This window comes from Loxodonta africana, chromosome 4 (genome assembly GCF_030014295.1).
Source record: "Loxodonta africana isolate mLoxAfr1 chromosome 4, mLoxAfr1.hap2, whole genome shotgun sequence".
In the NCBI taxonomy this organism is placed as follows: domain Eukaryota; kingdom Metazoa; phylum Chordata; class Mammalia; order Proboscidea; family Elephantidae; genus Loxodonta; species Loxodonta africana.
The window spans coordinates 133911356-133931493 of record NC_087345.1 but is presented as its reverse complement, the minus strand read 5'-3'; the positions used below and the strand labels follow the sequence as shown (position 1 = coordinate 133931493).

The 20138-nt window shown below is 49.2% G+C and overlaps 1 protein-coding gene across 2 annotated transcripts; it reads right to left on the bottom strand.

Moving 5' to 3' along the window:
• Positions 1-5502: 5502 nt before the first annotated feature.
• LPAR5 (lysophosphatidic acid receptor 5) lies at positions 5503-20127 on the bottom strand. 2 transcript variants are annotated; one of them, XM_023549052.2, is made up of 2 exons: positions 19511-20127; positions 5503-11973 (listed from the first exon to the last, which is right to left on the bottom strand). In XM_023549052.2, the coding sequence occupies exon 2, from the start codon at positions 11777-11779 to the stop codon at positions 10664-10666; it is 1116 nt and encodes a 371-aa protein (XP_023404820.1). In that variant the 5' UTR covers positions 11780-11973; positions 19511-20127; the 3' UTR covers positions 5503-10663. The 2 variants fall into 2 exon arrangements, with proteins under 2 accessions (XP_023404820.1, XP_023404821.1); XM_023549053.2 differs by lacking the exon at positions 19511-20127 and adding an exon at positions 16847-19491.
• Between the last annotated feature and the right edge of the window lie 11 nt (positions 20128-20138).

The following is a 20138-nucleotide window of genomic DNA, read 5'->3' as shown; positions in this document are numbered from 1 at the left end:
ACCGCCCACCTCCTGGCCATCCCATAATACACACGGACACCCCCCCCCACACAAACACACACCCCTACACACACTCCATACACGTATATGTCAGAACTGCTGACATCCCATAATATTGCAGACCTTTGCAACTAACCCTTTGCAGCATCCCATAATAGCCATCCTTCTGCCAACTTCTTCACTCTTCGCCCTAATGCTCACATCCCATAATAATTCATCACCCCTCCCTTCCCATGGCCATCCCATAATAAGCACCCCACACAGCACAGCAGCCTCACATCCCATAATACTCATCCCATCCCCCCAGACATCCCATAATAACCACTCTTCATCCACCCCCAGTTTGATATCCCATAATAGTCAGAAACTCATCCCCCCACTGCAACAACGGACACTTGGCCTCCTCCCACACACACCCCGTAATAATCAGTCTCCCACTTTCCATACTGACATCCTGTAATAACTAACCCCCTGGAGCTGCCCTCAGTCCCTGCAGGCTAGGGTCTAGATGCTCACACCACCCCCAGGCTTCACATTTTCATTCTAGCTCCTCAGCCCATAAGAACCACCCCTTCCCTATCAAAAAGATAGCCTATAATAGACCAGCAGTCCTACTGCTACCCCACAGATGGACACCTAATCACCCTTTCCCTTAACCCTGGAAATATATCCCATAATAATTTTACTTCCCCACCCACACCCTGACATCCCTTAATAATTGCAAGGGAGCCATGGTCAACCGGACATCATAATACTCTCAGCACAACCCAGGGTCACATCCCATGTCGCTTCATCTCCACCCCACCACCCTTATATAGTACTGTTCCAGCCAGGCATCCCATGATATTCATATACCTCCCCATCTCCAAATGCTGTAAGCCTAATCTATTAACACCCAGAGCAGGCAGGGCAGGCAGGCTACCCACACTGCCTTGTCCCCGCCCCCACTCATACACAGCTTCAACCCTTTCTGGGCCACCCACACTGCCTTGTCCCCGCCCCCACTCATACACATCTTCAACCCTTTCTGGGCCAAAGCAAGTACCCTGGCATAAAGCCTCTTAACCTGTAAGACCGTAGCTTCCATCATCCCATAATTTCCAGACACTCAGGAGTTGAGAGCTAACCTAGGGCCCCACCCAATCACACTAAATCCAGGAGTTCTCCAGATGTTCATCTCCTGCCATTAAGTTTTGAGTAACCCGAACCCATTGCAGTCTAGTACATTCCAACTCATAGTTTTGAGTAAGACCAACCAAATACCATGCCGGCCAGATGAACAATTTATATGAAGTTTAATTCACCCCAGAGCATCCCATAATAATCACAAATTTCCATCCAAAGACTACTTTTCACCATTCCAGCAGTCCTCTCCCCCATCGCCTAGCCTCCAGCTCAGGGACCATTCTTCAACACCCCTGGGCCACTCCCATAGATGGGCATCCCATTCTGATGTGAACTGAGAGCCCTTCAGTATATATATACACCAAGAGCCAGGACCTGATCTCCCTCTACTTACTATTCACTACTACTCACATTCATTCAGCAGATGTTGACAGAGTACCTAGCAAGGCACAGAGCTAGGCAACATGGGGAATGCAAAGACCATGGTGCCTCCCTTAAAGAAGCATACGCAACTAAACAAACTGTGATAGAAAATAGAAATGTCTGGTGCCAAGGGAGAACAACTGAATGCTATTTCCTAATTTCCTGTTACAGAGAATAAAGCAAAGCCCAACTGGTTTCAGGACAGATCTTATCCTAGTAGAGGTTTTTGGTGGTCCTTCTAGAGGTATTTTAAAATACCTAGATATTCTAAAAGGGTTTACAGTATAGACGGATGGTCAAGATTATCTAACCCCTACGTACTAAGGGACTTTGATAGGAAGGCAATGTTCATTCACTCAGCATTCCTAATAATGAAATCCTATAATTTTATCATGTGCTTCCTTCTTGAGAGGCTCATCAACAGGCCAGAATCATTATCCTCATTCTTCAACATTAAAATTCCTGCTTACCCTCAATGTCATTTTTTAACTCCTTGCTCATTTTATATCTCGAAGTCTCATAACACAATTGCCCAAATCTCCATCTTATTGAGGCCCCATTCTCCACCAAAAAAACACCATAGTTGCATGATGTTCACTATTTGCCCCTTCCCACATACAATTTCTGCATACCTACTGACAGGACTAACTAACAGGATGCCTTCCTAATTCAATTATGCCACAAGGTAAAAAAAAAAAAAAAAAAAAAAAAAAAAACATTGCCACCGCCGGGATTCTAACTCATAGCGACCCTATAGGACAGAGTAGAAGTGTCCCATGGGGTTTCCAAGGAGCAACTGGTAGATTCAAACTGCTGACCTTTTGGTTAGCAGCGAAGCTCTTAACCACTGTGCCGCCAGGCTCCCAATATATATTATCCTTTTTCCCTAACCATGCCTACCTTCCAGCCACCCTGGGGACCCAGTCCTAAGAAAGCCAGGAGATCCCAATCTTAAAGCCCTTTGGTCCTCAGAGAATCTGAGCCCACAAGCCTGTCACTTTTCCCTCTTCCTGGTCCCCGGAGAAGCAGGACCTGAGTGAGAACAATATTCCAGCATCACTGCTTCACTGTCTCTCTTCCTCAAGCCAGAGATGATGTCTACTTCTGCTTCCATCTGCCTTTTTCACACAGGGCAAGACATATGGAGGTGGGGCAGGGTGAAGAGAAACAGGAACTCCCTCCTAAGAGGGGCCCTTCCTTACCTCACTCCATATCTTCATTGTCCTAAGGTCATTTCCCTAGAGAAAGGGCCCGACCAGATGGTTCTCCCCTCCTCTGGGAACTAAAGGACTGGGAGAAGTGGCAAGGAGAAATGAATTCAGGTGCAGAGAGAGCTTGTTTCTCCAGGAATTTACAATCCCAGGCAGAGCACCAGTGATGCTAAGTCTTTCCACCAGCTGCTGCCTAATGGTATAATCACTAGCATTCTATGTTTAACTCTTTTCTCATTTTAGGACTGAAGTTTTCAACATCAAAGACCTCAGGTCTTGCCAAGGACTCTCACGGCTACCTTTGCATTTCATATATTCTTTTTCCAATATTTGCTCCAATTCTCTGGACCACCTTTTTGCCACACTCATGTGGCGTGATGGCCATTTTCCCCATTCTGCTAGGCTGTCTGTAGTTTTCCTCATTACATTTTCTTTACTTCAGGATTAAGCCCCATTCATTTGTCCAAACCCTCCCCTGTGCTTATTCCGAGTACTGAGAATGAACTTTGCATTGCTCCCAGAGGGGAGAGGGGCAGCTCTTTTAAGATGCCATAATGTGAGCATACCTCCCTTCAAGTTTTCTCCTTCGTACATAGAGTGGCCAGATACCTATTATGCCCTCCTTATCCACATTTCCCTAGGGGATTCAGCCTGTCTCTGGGCCTCAAATTCCTTTCTGTAATATTTCCATCTGCCCCACGCTTTTTTCCTCTCATACATATATACCACATTACCACAGTGATTCGTAATATAAATCAGTAAGCAACTTTTACAACTGAGTACGCACAGCCTATTGTCCGTGATTAAAAATACTGGTGCCCTTTGCCCACCACAATCCCTCTTTCCCTAATCCTGCAGCTTCTACCCACTTATTCCCTTTCTTCCCTATCTTTTCACATCTTTCTGATACCACTAGGAGAAAGTTTAAATTCTTTCCTCTCTTCTTGAGTTCCAACAAGGGCTACAACATGTGTACTTATGTGTTGCTCTTGTGGTCTTTATGCCCCTCCCTCCCTACCCAGGTCCCATGCTACCTGTCTAGATAAATTATAAATAAACCACTAGTGTGATTGGCCCACAGAGACCACTGTGGGATAATCTCCTGATTAATGCACCCAGGGGGACAGCCTCTCTAGTCGGTTACCTTAGAGTTCTGTTTCCACCCCGTGGTACAGAAGAACCTAGAATAACACTCAGAGTGAGTTGTCCGTTAAGTTTTCAGCGTACGCTCTCTATTTCCTCTCCCTACACCTCTAGTCTGTGTGAAACCAAGAAACTCTGCTCAGGTCTAAGGTACTCTGCTGCTCCATCAGGAAAGGCAGTTTGGAAAAACAGCGTAGGGGAAAAGAAGCCACAGTGACAGTGCACTCTGACGGCAAGACAGAATGCAGGTTGTGTGGACTTGAAGGGTGGCAGGTGAGGCATTAGTCCTTCAGGAGCCAACCCATGTCTCTGTTCCTTGGGTCTGACTGCACACAAAAATAAAGTTTCCCATGTGCAACCCTCCTATGTGAGCCATGGTCCCAAGGCTCAAACCCAGGAAGGCAAAGAAGAGGAGTACTTGGGTATTGTGGTCATCCAGGAACCTGCCTCCTTTTCGTGGTATGCCTCATAGCCAGAACCCAGGAGTCCTCACTTCCAGCCCAGCACTGCAGGCTCAGGAATCAGCAGTCTTGCTGCCCTAAAGCTGTGAGTGTACCCAGTTGTCCAGGGTTCAGATTCAGCTAGCTTGAGCCTGCCTCAGAGGGCCCTTCGAACAGCTGTCACAGAAGAAACCTCTCCAGCCAGTTACTCCTGTCAGGCCTCAGGTCTGGCTCCAGGGCTCACCCCACCCTCCCCAGCTCCTTCCCTCCCTCTTCCTTCCTTTCTTTCCCCATCCCCCCCCCCCCAGAGCTTTACCTACCCAGGGCGGCCCCACCCAGCTGTGCAGGGCACATCCCATAATAATCCTCCTCACTAGCCCCCACCCTTTCCAAAAAAGAGAGGCGGCCATCCCATAATAGCCACCCACAGGAGACATTCCGCGGTGACCGCCCCCTCCCTGCAGAGCTGCCGGGAGCAGCCATCCCATAATAGCTGGCCGCCTGTTTTACTGGTTACGGCTGTGGAGGGAGCTGGAGAGGAAATGGAGGGGGGGAGGGGAGGAGGATCAAAGGCCCCCCCTATGGAAAGGGGGAAGGGGAAGGAAGGTGGCATAAGATATAAAAGGGGACACTATGCAGGTGGGAGGTGTGATCCACAGGCCACCACAATCCTGCTTTGAGGCTTTCTCCCATTCACCAGAAGCTGCCTTTCCCCCTCAGCACCCTGGAGGCGGCTGCTAGTTAGAGGGGATGCCCAGGATGGACTGAGGTGCCCAAAGTGTGTGTAGGGAGATGGGTTTCAGTTATTCCCCCTGAGCCACTTGAAAGAGGGGGCTGACCTTAGAGAGGACGGTAAGAGAGTAAAGGGGTGGGGGGGGAGAAGAGCTCCTCAGGCCCTCCCCATTTTTGCACCACCATCCCATAATAATCCCCCAGCCCTACTCCCCCTCCCACACACGACATCCCATAATATCTTCTGGGGAAGCAGTCCCCGCAGTAGGTACAAAGAGCTATCCCATAATAAGCTCCCCCACCCCCACTCACCACCCCCCCAACTTGGCCCCCCCCTCAGTCACATGCAGCCGGTGCCATCCCCCGCTGCTCCCCCCTCTGGCCACCGAAGGCCTTGCCAGCCCATAATACTCTTGCCTCTGGTCGCAGGAGGCCTCCAGCCCATAATACTCCCTTCCACCACTACCCCCCCTTCCCGCCCCGCACCCCTTCCTCCCGCCTCCAGTTGGAGCCGGGCCTCACCAGCCCATAATATTCCCCAGTCTCCTAAGACTGTTCCAGCCCATAATACTCTCCCTGTCTCCTAAGGCCTCTCCATCCCATAATACTGCCAGACGCCTGACCTGTGGGCCAAACCCCAGCCCGTTCCACACATCGAGGCTGTGTCAGCGCCGCCGGTCTCTCTCCCTGTCCCTCCCTCCCTCAGTTGTCTCTTCCCTTCCAGGCTCTCTCCCGCCCTCCTGCCCTGGGCCCCTCTCTCAGCCGCACCCTGTGCCTCCCTGGGCCCTTACTTCCCCTCCAGCCTCTTCCCTTGCCCTTTCTCCTTTACTTGTTCTTACTATGTCCCCTGTCCTCTTCCTTTCACACACTTTTCCACCTACTCCTTGTCTCTGTGGGATGGACATCAGCTTAGCAGGGAGCAAGTGCCCCCAGAGGGCTACAGGCCAGTCACTACCCCTGAAAACTGTCTTCTTGACCTAGCACCATGGAAACTTACCCAGCCTGCTTTGCTCACCCGGTTCCCCTGGCCCTAGTTCTGATTGCTGGCAGAGCCCTGTCTTGGTGAGGATTCACCTGGAGCCCTTGCCGTCTTCCAGAAATGCTCCCCTTGGGCATCACAAACAGACTTTACCAATAGCACCCCCTCCCCATACTCCTGTTGGAAAGAGAGCTCCCATTTACAGGATGCCTCCCAGGTGCCTTTCAAAGGTGATCTCATTGCCCTCCCAACAACCCAATAAGTACATATTATAATCTCCATTTCACAAAGGAGAAAATAAGAAGCTCAGAGAGGCCAAGTAATTTGCCTAAAGTCACATTTCCTAGAAGTGGCAGAGCTGAAATTAGTATCCAGGTTTGTTTGACCCCAAAGTTCTGGGAACCTTTGGGATTCCCCAAACCCTGTGTGAGAAACTTCCTTTTTCAGTGCTTCAATGCTCTGGAAAGTATAGCATGGTAGAATTACCCCCAGCCTCTCTTTGTCTCCAGGACCTCTTGAAAGAATGGAGAAGAGAGGGTTGATGAGAAATTAACACCCACCCCACCCGCAACCTTGCCCATTTCTTCCATGGAACCCCAGGTAGCAGTCAAGCAGGGATTTCCCTCAAGATGGTTCAAGGCTAAGAGTGAGGTATCTCTGTCCTCCTTTAGGATCCCTCACCTCTGCCCTGGTTCTCCTGAATTTATTTCAAAACCAAGTGATTGTCACTCTTCACCCCCTACCACTCCCACCATGCGGGGGAATCTGCTTACAGAGGAGACAGACTTGGAGAAATGAAGAACCAAGGTGAGGTGCCCTCATCAGTTTAGGTGGTAGACAATAAAGACTGCTGCATTAGCGATGTTGAGTACATTCCAGGTTGGGGGGGGGGTGGGTATCAAGACCAACTGCATGAAGGCTGATCCATCCTGCCTGTGTGTGCCACCTCCACCACCAAGCTTCTCCTTCCAGAGCCCTTTGATGAGGTGTGTTTCAGGGCCCAATTCAGCTGGAACCCTGAGTCAGTCCAGTTCTTAGCCCTGACACACCCACACTGTGTTGAGGACAGGGGGCTGGGGCATGCGGAGTGGGAAGGGGCATGTGTGCTGTAGGGTAAGTGGATAATAAGCACGGAGGAACACCTGGGAAAAAGGAGCTAGAAAACATACAGACAGCAGATTCATTGTGGAGGAAGGGGGAAGGTGAGAGAGGTGGTCTACCTGAGGAGGGAAGGAAAAGAAAGGAAGCGAGGGTGGGGGGTTATAATGGAGCCAGGAAGAGGAAGGTTGGAGGTACCTGTAAAAGGGGGTGCAAAGAGTAGGAATTTGGAAACCAAATAGATACTGTGCCACTTCCGTGACCTTGAGACCTCAGCTTCTCTAAGGTGTTTAGACTATAAAATGGGGATAATAATTGTACCTAACTCAAGACGGTTATTGCAATAATTAAATAAGATAATACATCTTGAGCACTATGTTGAAATCTTGGCAGACACAAGAGTATTAAACACACACAAAACAAGCAAACAAAAATTGTAAATGTTCTTCCCTCGCTAAGACTTTCTCCTTTTCCTCCCTTTCCTAGATCTCAAATAGAGTAACCCCAGGGCATGGGGTGAGACCTATCGACATCCCAGAGCTTGCCTCCACGGTACTGCCCACCCTGTAACTGGGAATCCTATGAAAATGGCAGTGGTGATAGGTTTTCTTAAACTTCCAAAGTCTGTTATTTGTTAGGTTCTGCCCATTGTTCCTCTGCCTGCAATGTCTCCTTAATCTATTCTTGCCTCTGTTCTGGTGATGGAAGCCCTTAGAATATATGAATGAATATAAGTGTCCCACCAGATCTTGAATACCAGAGATTTCACACTGGAGACAAACCATTTCCATTTGCTTCCACAGGTCACAGTCACACTTCTGGATTATTTTAATAGCTCCCTCACCAGTTTCTCTTCCCCTAGACTCTTCCCATCTTATTTGCCCTACAGTTTATCCTACACAGTATGTCAGGGTGAAAAAAACCTCATTCAGGAGACTTTGGGGCTTCACATTGCCGACTAAATCAACTGCCAACAGTTACCTGCATTCCTGGATCTTCTGCCTTGCATTATAGTTACTATTTACTTGTTCTATGGCCCTCATCAGATAGGAAACTACTCTGAGGCAAGATCCAACCATTCATTCATTCGACAAATATTTATTGAGCACTTCTTCTGGGATACATCAGAGAAGTAGACAAACAAAAATCCTTGCCCTCAAGGAGCTTACATTCTACTTGGGTGGGAGAGGAAGAGACAGATAATAAGCTATAAAAAAACTATAATAAATAAGTAAATTATATAGTATGTTAGAAGCTGATACGTGCTGCATGAGTTTTAATTACATTGGAATTCACTTACATATCTGCATGTAAAAGTCACTCAAGTAATTTTTTTTTTTAATTTTACTGTTCAATTCAGTTCTGTTGGGTAGGGCAACGTGCTGAGGCTTTGGATTACAAGGTTAAGCGCTGCTGGTACTCCCAGAACACGAAGGGCACAGTTCCTGAACTGGGAGACTGAAGCAGAGCTAAGCAGGTGTGGAGTAAGGACCTGGCCCATGAGATGCCTCTAACTTGTCCAAGGCGGCTCTGACTTCATGGCTATCATTGAGGAATCTGGGTCAGTTCTCTAGTTTGGCCACCAGGGGTCATTTTACTCCTGTAAATCACCATCTGGAGGCATCCCGTAAAAAAAGACACACACAAAAGGTTTATTTACTCCAACTACAACACAAGGAGACACACATAGGAAAACCCTGACATTGCCCCTCTCTCACACATGCACACCCAGAGAAACGTATAGTATTGAAAGACAGGACACATGCATGGCGTTAATTCCCTCACTAATGTCAGGGCCTGAAGAAAAAAGTCATAATTATCAACTCTGCAGACCCTCCTGCCCATCCCCACCAACTTGGCTAAAGAGGAAACAGTAACCTGCACATGAACCAGCCTTCCATTTACCTTGTCCCCAGTTCGCTAAGAACAGACAACCTATACCTGTCCTCCAATCTCACACTTACTTCCCTATAAACTCTTGTCTCCTGCCTAGGGCCCAGCTCCTCCCCCTCTCCCTGAGAGTTTGTGTAATTAGTTCCACCCCCACCTCAAGGCTGCCGCACAGTAAGCTCAAGGTAATGTTCCATTTGGTGCTGCTCCTATTTTGCTCCCCCCGCCAAAATAAATAAATAGAACACTGTATATAAATATATAATGCCCTGGGAAGGAGTTACACACGAACTCAATACTTTAGTACAGGTATGGCTCTTGAAGTATGATCCAGGAACCAAGCCTTTGAGGAAGTCAATGAGGTCAAAACAATTTTCATAATAATACTACTAAGATGCCACTTGCCCTTTTCACTCTTATTCTCTCACAAGTATATCGTGGAGTTTTCCAGAGTCGTCATGATGTGTGATGGCATTTTTGCTCTCACAGTTGATGGAATGTGTGCTTGTGCATTCCTGTGCTATAAAAACTTACTGGTTTTAATTTCTAATATGGTAAATGTCCACAGAACAAAGCATAAGCAAAAGCTCTTTGGGATCCTCAATTTTTAAGTTTAAAGGGGGTCCCAGGCCCCTTTAGTACAAAGAATTTTCTCCTTACTCCCACCTCAGGCAGAGAAAAAGAGAGAGAAAACACTAAGGACCTAGAATGGAGGAGGCCCTGAAAGGGGAGTGACATGGAGAGAGAAGGGAGAAAGGGGAATAGGGACCAGGATCTCTGTGCCGAGGGGGAAACTGACAGGACTTCTCTAACTCACAGTTTTGCCCTGCCCCCAATTACCCATGCTGGGTAAAACCCAAAACCAAACTCCTTGCTGTGGAGTCGATCCTGACTCATAGCAACCCTATAGGACAGAGTAGGACTGCCTGATAAGGTTTCCAAGGAGCACCTGGTGGATTTGCATTGCCGACCTTTTGATTAGCGGCTGTAGCTCTTAAGCATTACACCACCAGGTTTTCCCCAGGCTGGGGGCTGGGTATAAGTTGTTGCAAGCCACTTAAACGAGAATGAACCCAATCTCGTCCATATTAAATAAACTCTTTTTCTCCATATTTATTACACCTCAATGCTGAGCAGAGGACGCCCAGGTTGAGATGAGAGGAGATGGCTTCCATCGAACTACGCTCCCCAAAGAAGTCAGCAGTTGAACTTCTCAGTAGCTTGGTTCACCAAGGCCTGAGGCTCTTCAGCTTTCAGACTGCTGTGGTGGGTCTAAATCCACGATAACTGGTTTTCTCCTCCCTCAATCACCTTCTACTCCCGCCAAGGGCATCTCATCCAGTCTTGTGCCTCTGCAAGGGCAGGCTTACTGCATCACTTCCTACCGCTGGGGAAAAGACCTGTGCTCACCATCACCACAATTCAAAGATTTTCCACCAGCACACTTCCTTTACTGTGCTCCTTGCTTCCACATTTTGTTCTTTTCGGCATTTATGAGCTGGGATTGCATTCCAAGAAGTACAGGTGCTCACCCCACCTCATGTGCACACCATGCAGCCTGCAAGACAGAAAGGTGATGAGGGGGCATGGGTGGGTTGATGGCGAGATGGCGCTGCGAGCATTCAGAGGGCCGATTCCTGGAGGCTCTGGGTAAAGGGCGTCCGGGGGTTGGAGGGCCGGAGAAGCCGCTCACTAGTGGCATCCGGAATGGTGGTGCGGGTGGTCTCAGCGGGCCATACGGCCAGCGTTTCCTGAGCCCCGTTGGTGGCCGAGGTCCTAGCCCGGAGCGGAGTGCCCAGGCCCCTCAAGGTGTTTCGGAAACCGTCGGCACTGAAGTAGTACACCAACGGGTCCAGCACACAGTTGGCGCCGGCCAACAGCACCATCACCATCAGCACCCTGCGCACCTGGTCGCGGGCCGCCTCGCTCGCCACCACTAGCTGGCCCCGCAGCAGCCCGTAGACTGCCAGCGTGGAGTTGTAAGGCACGAAGCACAGCAAGAAGATGATGAGGTTGAGCAGCAAGAGGCGCACTGTCTTCCGCCGCCGATGGCTCTGCGTGGCGTCGGGTCGCGCCAGCGTCCAGAAGACCCGGACCGATGAGTAGACCACAGCCACCAGGGGCAGCAGGAAGCCCAGCGCTTCGGCCAGCAGTACCAGCGGCAGCAGCCGACCCTTCCACAGCTCGTTACTGAAGCTCTCGAAGCACAGGCGCACCTCCCTGTCCGCGTGTCTGCAGCGTGAGGGCCTGTGCACGAGGGCAGCGGGCACGGCAAACATCAGGATGAGCGCCCACACGCCAAAGCAGAGGTACCGTGCCACGCGGGGCCGCCGCAGGTGGCGCAGCCGCAGCGGGTGCACGATGGCGGCATAGCGGTCCACGTTGATGAGCGCGAGGAAAATGCAGCTGCCGTACATGTTTATCTGGAAGATGGCGCCTGCTGTCTGGCACACGAGGTCTGGGAAGGGCCAGTGGTGCCGTGCATAGTAGGAGATGCGTACGGGCAGCGACAGGCTGAAGAGCAGGTCGCTGGCCGCCAGGTTGCACATGTACACGCTCACCACAGAGTGCACACGTAGCGCGCGCAGGAAGACCCAGAGGGCCAGCAAGTTGAGGGGGAGCCCAGCGGCCAGCACTAGGCTGTAGACCACCATGTGCAGGTGGTGGGTTGGCTGGTAGTTTGGACATGGAACGGAGTTGTTGGTAGTACTGGTGTTGGCTGTGGAGTTGGGCAACATCTTGCCAAAGTGAGAGGGGGACCTAGGCTGGGGTCATCACAGGGAACACCACGGTTCTGGCATCGAGTTCACATCCAAGGTAGGGGCCTGGAGGTAGCACAGAGGATTCCAAAGCAAGCAGACGCAGAGCAGCAAGGGCAGATGGCTGCCAGTGGTTGGATGCTTTTGGTCACAGCTTCATCGGTAGTGGGAACCTGGAATAGGAATGTGAGCCAAAGTCGAGGTAATGCAGGAATAGGACCAGGCATAAATGTTTATCTAGCTAAACTAGCTGGCCTCCTTCTCTCAGCCTCAAATCTTTCCCCCACCTTCGAATCAGCCAGAACAGCTTTTACAGCAGGGATGTAGCACAGTGTTAAATGCCCAGGCTTTGGAGTCAGACTGCCTGGGTTTAAATCCTGATTTTGCCAACTTGCCTAGCTGTGTGACCTCAGAAAAATTACTTGATCTCTCTGAACCTCATTTTCCTTATCCAGACAAAAAAGCTTTAGTAGTTCCTATTTCATGAGGTTATTAGGAGGGTAAATGAGATGATGTATGTGAACACACAGGTCACTATTATCTAAAGTCTCTCCTTTCCTTTCTTTCTTCCACAAATGCTTACTGAGCCTTTAGAAAGTACCACCCATGTTCATGCTAGTGAAAAAAACAATGGCCTGGACCCTGTTGAGTTTACATTTCATTGGAGAAAGATAGATAATAAAGTGCAAATAAGTAGGTAGTATGTCAGGTGGTGAGAAGTACTTGGAGCACCTCCCCTGGGCCAGATACTGTGCTGGCTCTCCATTATCTAAAGAATAAAGTTCAAAGTCCTTTGTACACTTATCACATCCACCATTGCTCCTGTGTAGGTTAGGTTTGGGGTCAGAGCAACCTGGGACCAGCTTGTTTCATCTCTCTCACGCTGTGTCTTCATCTGTCATGTGGAAATAATACAATGGGGCTCTCTAAAGAAGGGCTTTGAAGCAGTTCCAGTTTGAACCCCTGCTGAGAATTTGCATTTCCACCCCAGATATACTGAATCAGAATGTACATTTTAACAAGATTGCCAGGTAATTCTTATGTAAATAAATTTTAAGAACAACTGCTCTGCTAAGCCAAAAAAAAAAAGCCAAACCTGTTGAATTCGAGTTGATTCTGACTCATAGCAACCCTATAGGACACAGTAGAACTGCCCCTTAGGGTTTCCAAGGAGCAGCTGGTGGATTCAAACTGCTAACCTTTTGGTTAGCAGCCAAGCTCTTAACCACTGCCACCAGGGCTCCACTGCTCTACTAAAAAAAAAGTTTTTTTTTTGACTAGTGGTTCTCAAAATTGGTCCCTAACCAGCAGTATTAGCATTGCCTGCGAACTTGTTAGAAATGTAACGGGTCATAAGCTATCTGCCCACCAGCCCTGGGCAGAGCCACATCATCGTAAACTTGGCAGCACAGTCTTGCCAGGCAGAGAGGAAGGTTGAGTTTTTCCAGGTGCTCCCCTGGACTAAGAAGCTTCCCAGATGGGGTTGCTGTGATAAAAGGGAGATGGTAGTTTGCTAGAGAGGTTTCAATGAGGACCCCTTAAATGCAGATCTCAGAGGGGACCCTAACCCCAGAGAGTGTGGCAGTGAGGTAAGGAAGTTCCAGGAGCACTGACCAGGTTGCAGAGAGACAGACCGAGAGCAGATCACAGCAGCAGTCCTCAGGCAAAAGCTGGCAGACAGAAGGCATTGCTAAGAGGCAGAGGAGCCAAACAATAGGAAATGGTCTGAAGGTCCCACCTACCTCAGTGCCATAAGGCCAGAGAAACTATCCCTCCACCAGAACTCCATATACCATCTTAGGGAGATAAATTGAGATCCTGAGCAATTCTCCCAAGACACTGAGCTTATTCCTTGGAAAAGAAACTTAAAATTCTTACATGGAACTCAATTGTAAATCTGACTCAAACATGTTTTCTTGTGGGTTTTTTGTTTGTTCTCCCTCCAACCACCATCATCAGCAGTCTGAAACTTGTAAGAGGTGGAGTGGTTATTGGGAATAAAGAAACACATCCTCTGGAAAATAACAGTTTTAACATTGACAGTGCAGGCAGCCCTGAGTTACAAATGTCTTTCGTACAACCCGTATTTAGGAAGCAATCCATGTAAATCCTATTATATTAAAAATTCGAGGTAATAACAATGGTTCGTAATAACAAATGGGTGCCACTTTATGACACACATCAAAACATTATTATTATTACCGTATTATTATGTTAAAGATGTTTTAGTGTATCTGGAAGTGTTTCTTTAATGTTTTTTATGCATACAAAGGTAAACTATATACTAAGACAAACATTTGACTAACTGATGTTAGATACAAAGCGTATCTAACTTCTGACTTACGTACAAATCTGACTTAAAGACAGATTTAGGAAGAGGACTCGTTCATAATCTGGGAACTGGGGACTGCCTGTACTACCAAATGGGGCCTAACTGTGCCAAAAACCAAATAAACCCAGGTTCACTTCCGGGCACGCCCCCCACCCCCACCCCACCCTCGTTCCTTTGCTCCAGTCACACCTAACTAGTAACAATTTTGGACATACTGTTTTCAGGGTTCTGTCTTCTCAAGTGCTGTGTCGTCGACTTGGGATGTCCTTCCCCCGACTCTACAACTGACAAACTGAGCCATTTCTTAGGATTCTGTGAAGCTTTTCCTCCCCCACAGGGCAGATGTCATCCCTGGACTTGTCATTCCACGGCACTTTGTGCAGAGGGTTATCACAGCTGTTACCACATGTACTGTAATTAGCTGTTGTTAGTCCGCCCCTCCCACTAGACTGTGAGCTCCTTGAGGGAGGAGCTGTGTGGACTATGGCTTATTCAGCTCTGTCTCCAGCACGTTACCTCAATAAATGTTCATTGGAAAAGAGCTCCAGTTTACTGATCACTCACCATATCCCAGGGTATTCTATGTACATAATCTACTTCTAACAACCCTTTAAGGTAGGTGTTTATCCTCACTTTTACAAGAAAGAAGACAGAAGCTCAAGAGGTCGGTCAATGAGGAGTGAAATCAGAATTCAAACCTAAGACTACCTGGCTCCAAAGTCTAAGCTGCCCCCTGCCGCTTTCCAACAAAAGAGTGGACAATTGAGTATGTGGATGGATGCTGAACAGGGCACCTGGCTTTTCTTCAGCTGTGTATGTGAAATCCGTGCCCATAAATTATTACACTTCCTTTTTTGTCCAATTGAAATATATGTATTTTAATAACCCACTTCCTTCTTTCTCCTACTTCAAGCACTGATAGCACAAACTCATCTCTCTTACACACACACACACACACACTCACACAAATATGTCCCTCCTTAAGGATTTTCTCTTAAGTACTTAAGCACTTAGTTTGCTGCTTTGAACCCCTCAGGTTGTTTTATGTTTATTTCTTCCCGTTATCCAACTAGATGGTAAGGTACTGTCGGGACCATATCTTCCACAGCTGTTCTTCCAAAGCCCTTCCCCACACCCTGCCAACAGTCTCTGTACTTGTGTTGTTGTTGTTAGGTGCTGTGGAGTCGGTTCTGACTCATAGTGACCCTACGTACAACAGAACGGGCCTATGCCACCCTCACAATCGTTGTTACGTTTGAGCCCATTGTTGCAGCCACTGTGTCAATCCATCTCATTGAGGGTCTTCCTATTTTTCACTGACCCTCCACTTTACCAAACATGATGTCCTTCTCCAGGGGCCGGTCCTTCCTGATAACAGGTCCCAAGTACATGAGACAGAGTCTCACCATCCTCCCTTCTAAGGAGCAGTCTGGCTGTACTTCTGCCAAGACAGATTTGTACTTAGCAGGCCTCACTGGCTGCTGGTGAAAACTACCCCTTCCCACAGTTCACCCATCCTGTAATCCTGTTACAATGGGTCTTGAATCAATCCCATCAATCTAACCACTTCTTGTCATAATCCAGGCTATCTTGTATAACTCGCTTAGTAAAACACCAAGTCCCTTAAAAGGCATGTTTGGAAAATGGCTTGCATTAAAATTTCAATAGCCGTTTACATTATAGTTTCATTTTATCGCACTTAACCCTTACTTGGAGAGCCGGTAGCTCCTAACAATTAGGAGGTGCATGCTAGACACTGAACAAGTGAGTGAATGATTATTTTCCAAGAATCCCAAGACTTTCTGTCAAAAAAGTGACAATGTTAAACAGGCCAAAATCTATTAGATGAGCTGCTACTTAAAGTTTAGAATCCTTTAGTAAAGCAAATGGAGATGCTCTCACATTTGTCAGAGAGCCACCCCTTTCTGAGAGTCTCACCAAAGGGCAGAAGCTACCCTGGCCCCTGCCCCATCCCCCTGCTTCCCTGAACTCTGGGGCTGGGGCTCCCAAAGGTGGAACTGAGTGGGCACGGTGCCAGGGCAGATGGCAAAGATGGAGAAGGCAGCCAAAAAGGAGGCAAACAGGAAATGGAAGGAGGGATCTAGATGTGGGGGGGGGCGGGGAGGGGTGGCCCAGACCTTCTCCCCTAGTCCTGCCTTGAGGAAGAGTTCAGGTTGTGGGGGAAATGTGGGAAGCAAAGAAACAGCAGCTGCTCCAGAAAAGAACCAACACAGGGATTTAATTTCACCAGGGAGGTGTAGGGCATAGAGGCCCACACAGGCTGCATAACATCGCCACACACCGATGTGGTAACATAAGCATCCCAGTACACCCATGTGCACACACAAAGGCATGCAGGGGTATACATGCACTAAGAGACGTGCACACATGCACATACAGATCCATAGCAACACATAAATCAACGTATATACACACCTGGTAGTACACTAGCATGTGCACACACACAGGCACAGATAAGTGGGCTTAAAGCGGAAGACACAACCCCCGCCTTAAGGACAATATCCTTACATAGACCATACAGAATCAGACAGCTCCATAAGCACATACCCACGCAGGTATGCACAAACAGATCTCAGCCCTAGGTACTGAGGGGCAAAAAAGCCAACGTGCACACAGAGGCATCTAGGGATTGCCATTTCACCTCACCACCACCACCACCTCGCTCACACCCCAGAGCACACGCAGCCACTCACTTTCTCCTCCCCATGTCTCTGCTTCAGCTTCCATATACACATCCGGGGCCCAGGTTCCTCAGGCCCTCACTGCCTTCTGAGCTGGGCTGGGCACTTTGCTGAGATAAGCCAGAAGGGCAGGGCTATCTTCTGCCCCAGGCAGGAAGTGAGTAAAAGTGTAAAAAAGTGGGCAGGAGGCTGAATCAAGGTCCCTCACTTTGCTGCACAGAAACTGCCCTGGGTTTCCACCTTCTCTGGTGACTGACCAGTGATGCAGAGGAGAAATGAAGGGAAAGGAATCGGTGATTTAGGACAGTGATGGGGGCAGGGAGGAGGGGTGGGGAGAGGGAGAGAAATATCTCCTCTTTATTCTACTTCTTTCCGTCTGCCATCCTCTCACTTCCTCCCCCCACCCCCCCCAACACATACATTCACCAAATGCCTTTTTCTCTTTTCCTCCTCTTTTTCATAATTCACAGCCTCTATTTTGTCTGACCCAGATTCCCCGGAGTCAGAAGTTTGAAAAGAAGGATTCTCAGATCTCCCCATCCTGCTTGCTCTGCCCCAACTTTATTCTGGGTGCAGGAGGACACGTGACCAGTCAGCAGCCCACCCCTGCTCCCCGCAGGGAATACCCCTTTAGTTTGTGGTCTATTACTGTTGTTAGCTGCCATCGAGTGGATTCCAAGTCATGGTGATCCCATGTATTACAGAATAGAACTGCTCCATAGGGTTTTCAAGGCTGTGACCTTTCAAAAGTGGATTGTCAGGCCTGTCTTCCAAGGTGCCTCTGGGTGTGTTCGAATCACCAACCTTGAGGCTAGTAGTTGACTGCTGAACCATCTTTTGCTCCACCCATCTAAGGAGCCCTTGATATTCATGTTTTCAGGTGCCCCAAAAGAATCCAAACTGCTGAGACTCTGGCAGAAGCTTAACTCAGTGAAAAACTGTGTCTCAGAACTTCTTTGGGGGCACAAATGAATCCTGTCCATCGGCATAGCCTGGATCTGAGGGGCAAGGAAAAGATGGGAAGGTCTGTGGTGCGGAGATAGTTTGAGGTCATCAGAATGAGTGAGGTGGCTTCCTCCTGCCCCAGGGGCCATGTACTTCCAGAGAGGAGGCTCTCTGGCCCAGAGCCCAGGGTGTCATGTCTTACCATCCTCCCTCCTCTGTGGTTCAGGCTCACTCTGTTCTCTCCAGCCAAAATTCCTGCTTCAGCCTCTCCCCCACCCTTCCTCAGCCTCCCTCTTCCTGCATTTCCAATACCATCCTCAGAGGAGACTTCGCCCTCCCTGGGTAGTCTGACCACGCCCTTCCCAACATTTTTCTGGGACAAGGCAGAAAGCAAAGGCGACCTTACTGCTCAATAATTGGTCCCCGTTCCCCCTCCCCCACGTGCAGATGTCAGTCACCTCATCATCTGCACATCTCCCTCCACCCTGTTTTCGAGAGCTGGAAAAACAGGAAATAAAGTCTCAACCAAGAAAAGTCATTCAGACAGGATCAGCTCTCCACAGACCTGTGCTATCTGCTGTTCTGCCGGCATCTGGAACCTTACCCTTGCTGTTGGGCCTGGCCAGAGTCCACCTCCTCACCGAAATCTCCCTGAGCCTTCCCGCCTCAGCCTCAACTCAGGCAGCATTTGGTCTGCAACACTCACTTCAGCCCTTATCCTATCTGCTGTGTCCTTCCCCTTGGGTCTAGGAGTAAAAGGTTTCCCTGTAGATGGGGTCTGTGCTGGGGGGAGGGGCGAAGGTGGGGTGAGCTGGAGGCATCAGATTCAGACAAAGCTGGGCTGTCGTGTCTGAGTGGCCAGGAGGTGAAGCTTCCAGGTACAAGTTTCTATCTCCCCTTCAATCGTGCCTCCATCTCCCCTTGAGGCTACAACTTTAATTCACCCTAAAAGGAGAAATTCTGGTGATACAATCTGGCGGGAGAGCCCCCTCTTATCATGAAGGCCCCCATAAACATAGGTAATAGGCGGGCAGCTATCCTCATTGGTGTGATACAAAGCTATCATAAGGTCCTCCTGGCCCCCAATTATTTCTCCCACCTGTGCACAATATCTGAAATTCCATCCCTCTCATGAACCATAGACTGTCAGAGCTATAGGGACCTCAGAGACCATCTAGTCGAATCCCTTGATAGAGATGTTTCCAGAAGACTCCGTTCAAATACACCCTGGTTAGCGGGGAAGGATAACAATGTGAACACATCTGTGCCAGTGAACTGATTAGAGGAGTTTAACCAGGTAAATAATTGTCTTCTAGCAGAGGGCCTGACCCTGGGGGATGAGTGGGTGTAGGGGGTTAAGTTTTAACTGAGGTGGGGGGGTGGAAAGCTAGAACAGTCCCCAGAGTGCCCTCTTAAGTGGCCTGGGGCAGCCCAGGGTTCAGCATGGCACTGGGGAGCCTGAAGGGTGATGGAGAGAACGCAGCCTTCCCAAGATGCCCCCAGAGTGGGGCCTTCCAGCTTCAGAGGGCACCCAGGAGTGTGTCAAGCATGCTGGCTGCCTCCTTTGGCAAGGTCTGTCTACCTCAGGCAACCCCTTTTTAGCTTTCTACTCTACTCGGGGCCTATGACCCACCCTCATCTCCATCCCCACCCATGTCCCCGTTTCTAAGGGAGGGATGCTTCCCTTGTGCCCCCTGTGAGGTTCAGCCCCCACTTGTGATACCCACATACCTGTGCTCCCTGTAGCTCTGCTGCTGTCCCAAGCTGACTTCCGCTACCCACTTGGCTCTGGCCTGGGCTTGGCTGGTAGGACCTGCTCCTGAGGTGGGTAGGGACACACCCACCTCGGCAGATCACAGCACATCCCTCCCAGCTCCTGGAACTCACCCAACTCCACCGGGGTGGGGGGGGGGCAGTAAAAGTGAGAGGAAGAGAGGCAGCGCCCTCAGAGGCCCTCACAACTAGCCAGCAAAGAAATTACAGCAAGTTTCTTCATTACCAGCAGGTAAAGACAGTTAACCCAGCCCTCAGCTCTTGCCATCTAACAACTCCCCCCACCCATCACTCACACTCCCACACTCACCACAGAGTTTCCCGGAAGCCTTGCTGGCACACCCACGCCACAGGTGCCAGATGACTAACCAACCAACCTCTTGTTGGTCTCGTCTGGTTCCCCTTGGTTGTCTCCCTTCCTGTCTGTCACTGGTTTAGCTTATGGTGCCTTTAGCTTGTACCTCAGGCTGCCTCTGACTGCTGGTGTTCTGCTGGGCCCTCCCTCACTGTAGAGCATGGAGTTCGCCCATCACACCAGTTACCAGGCTGGATTGTTCCTCTTTGTTTATGTCTTTTTCCCCCAGGC

Excerpts from the sequence above, each read along its gene's own strand:
- LPAR5 (XM_023549052.2), bottom strand. The coding sequence starts at position 11,779 with ATGTTGCCCAACTCCACAGCCAACACCAGTACTACCAACAACTCCGTT.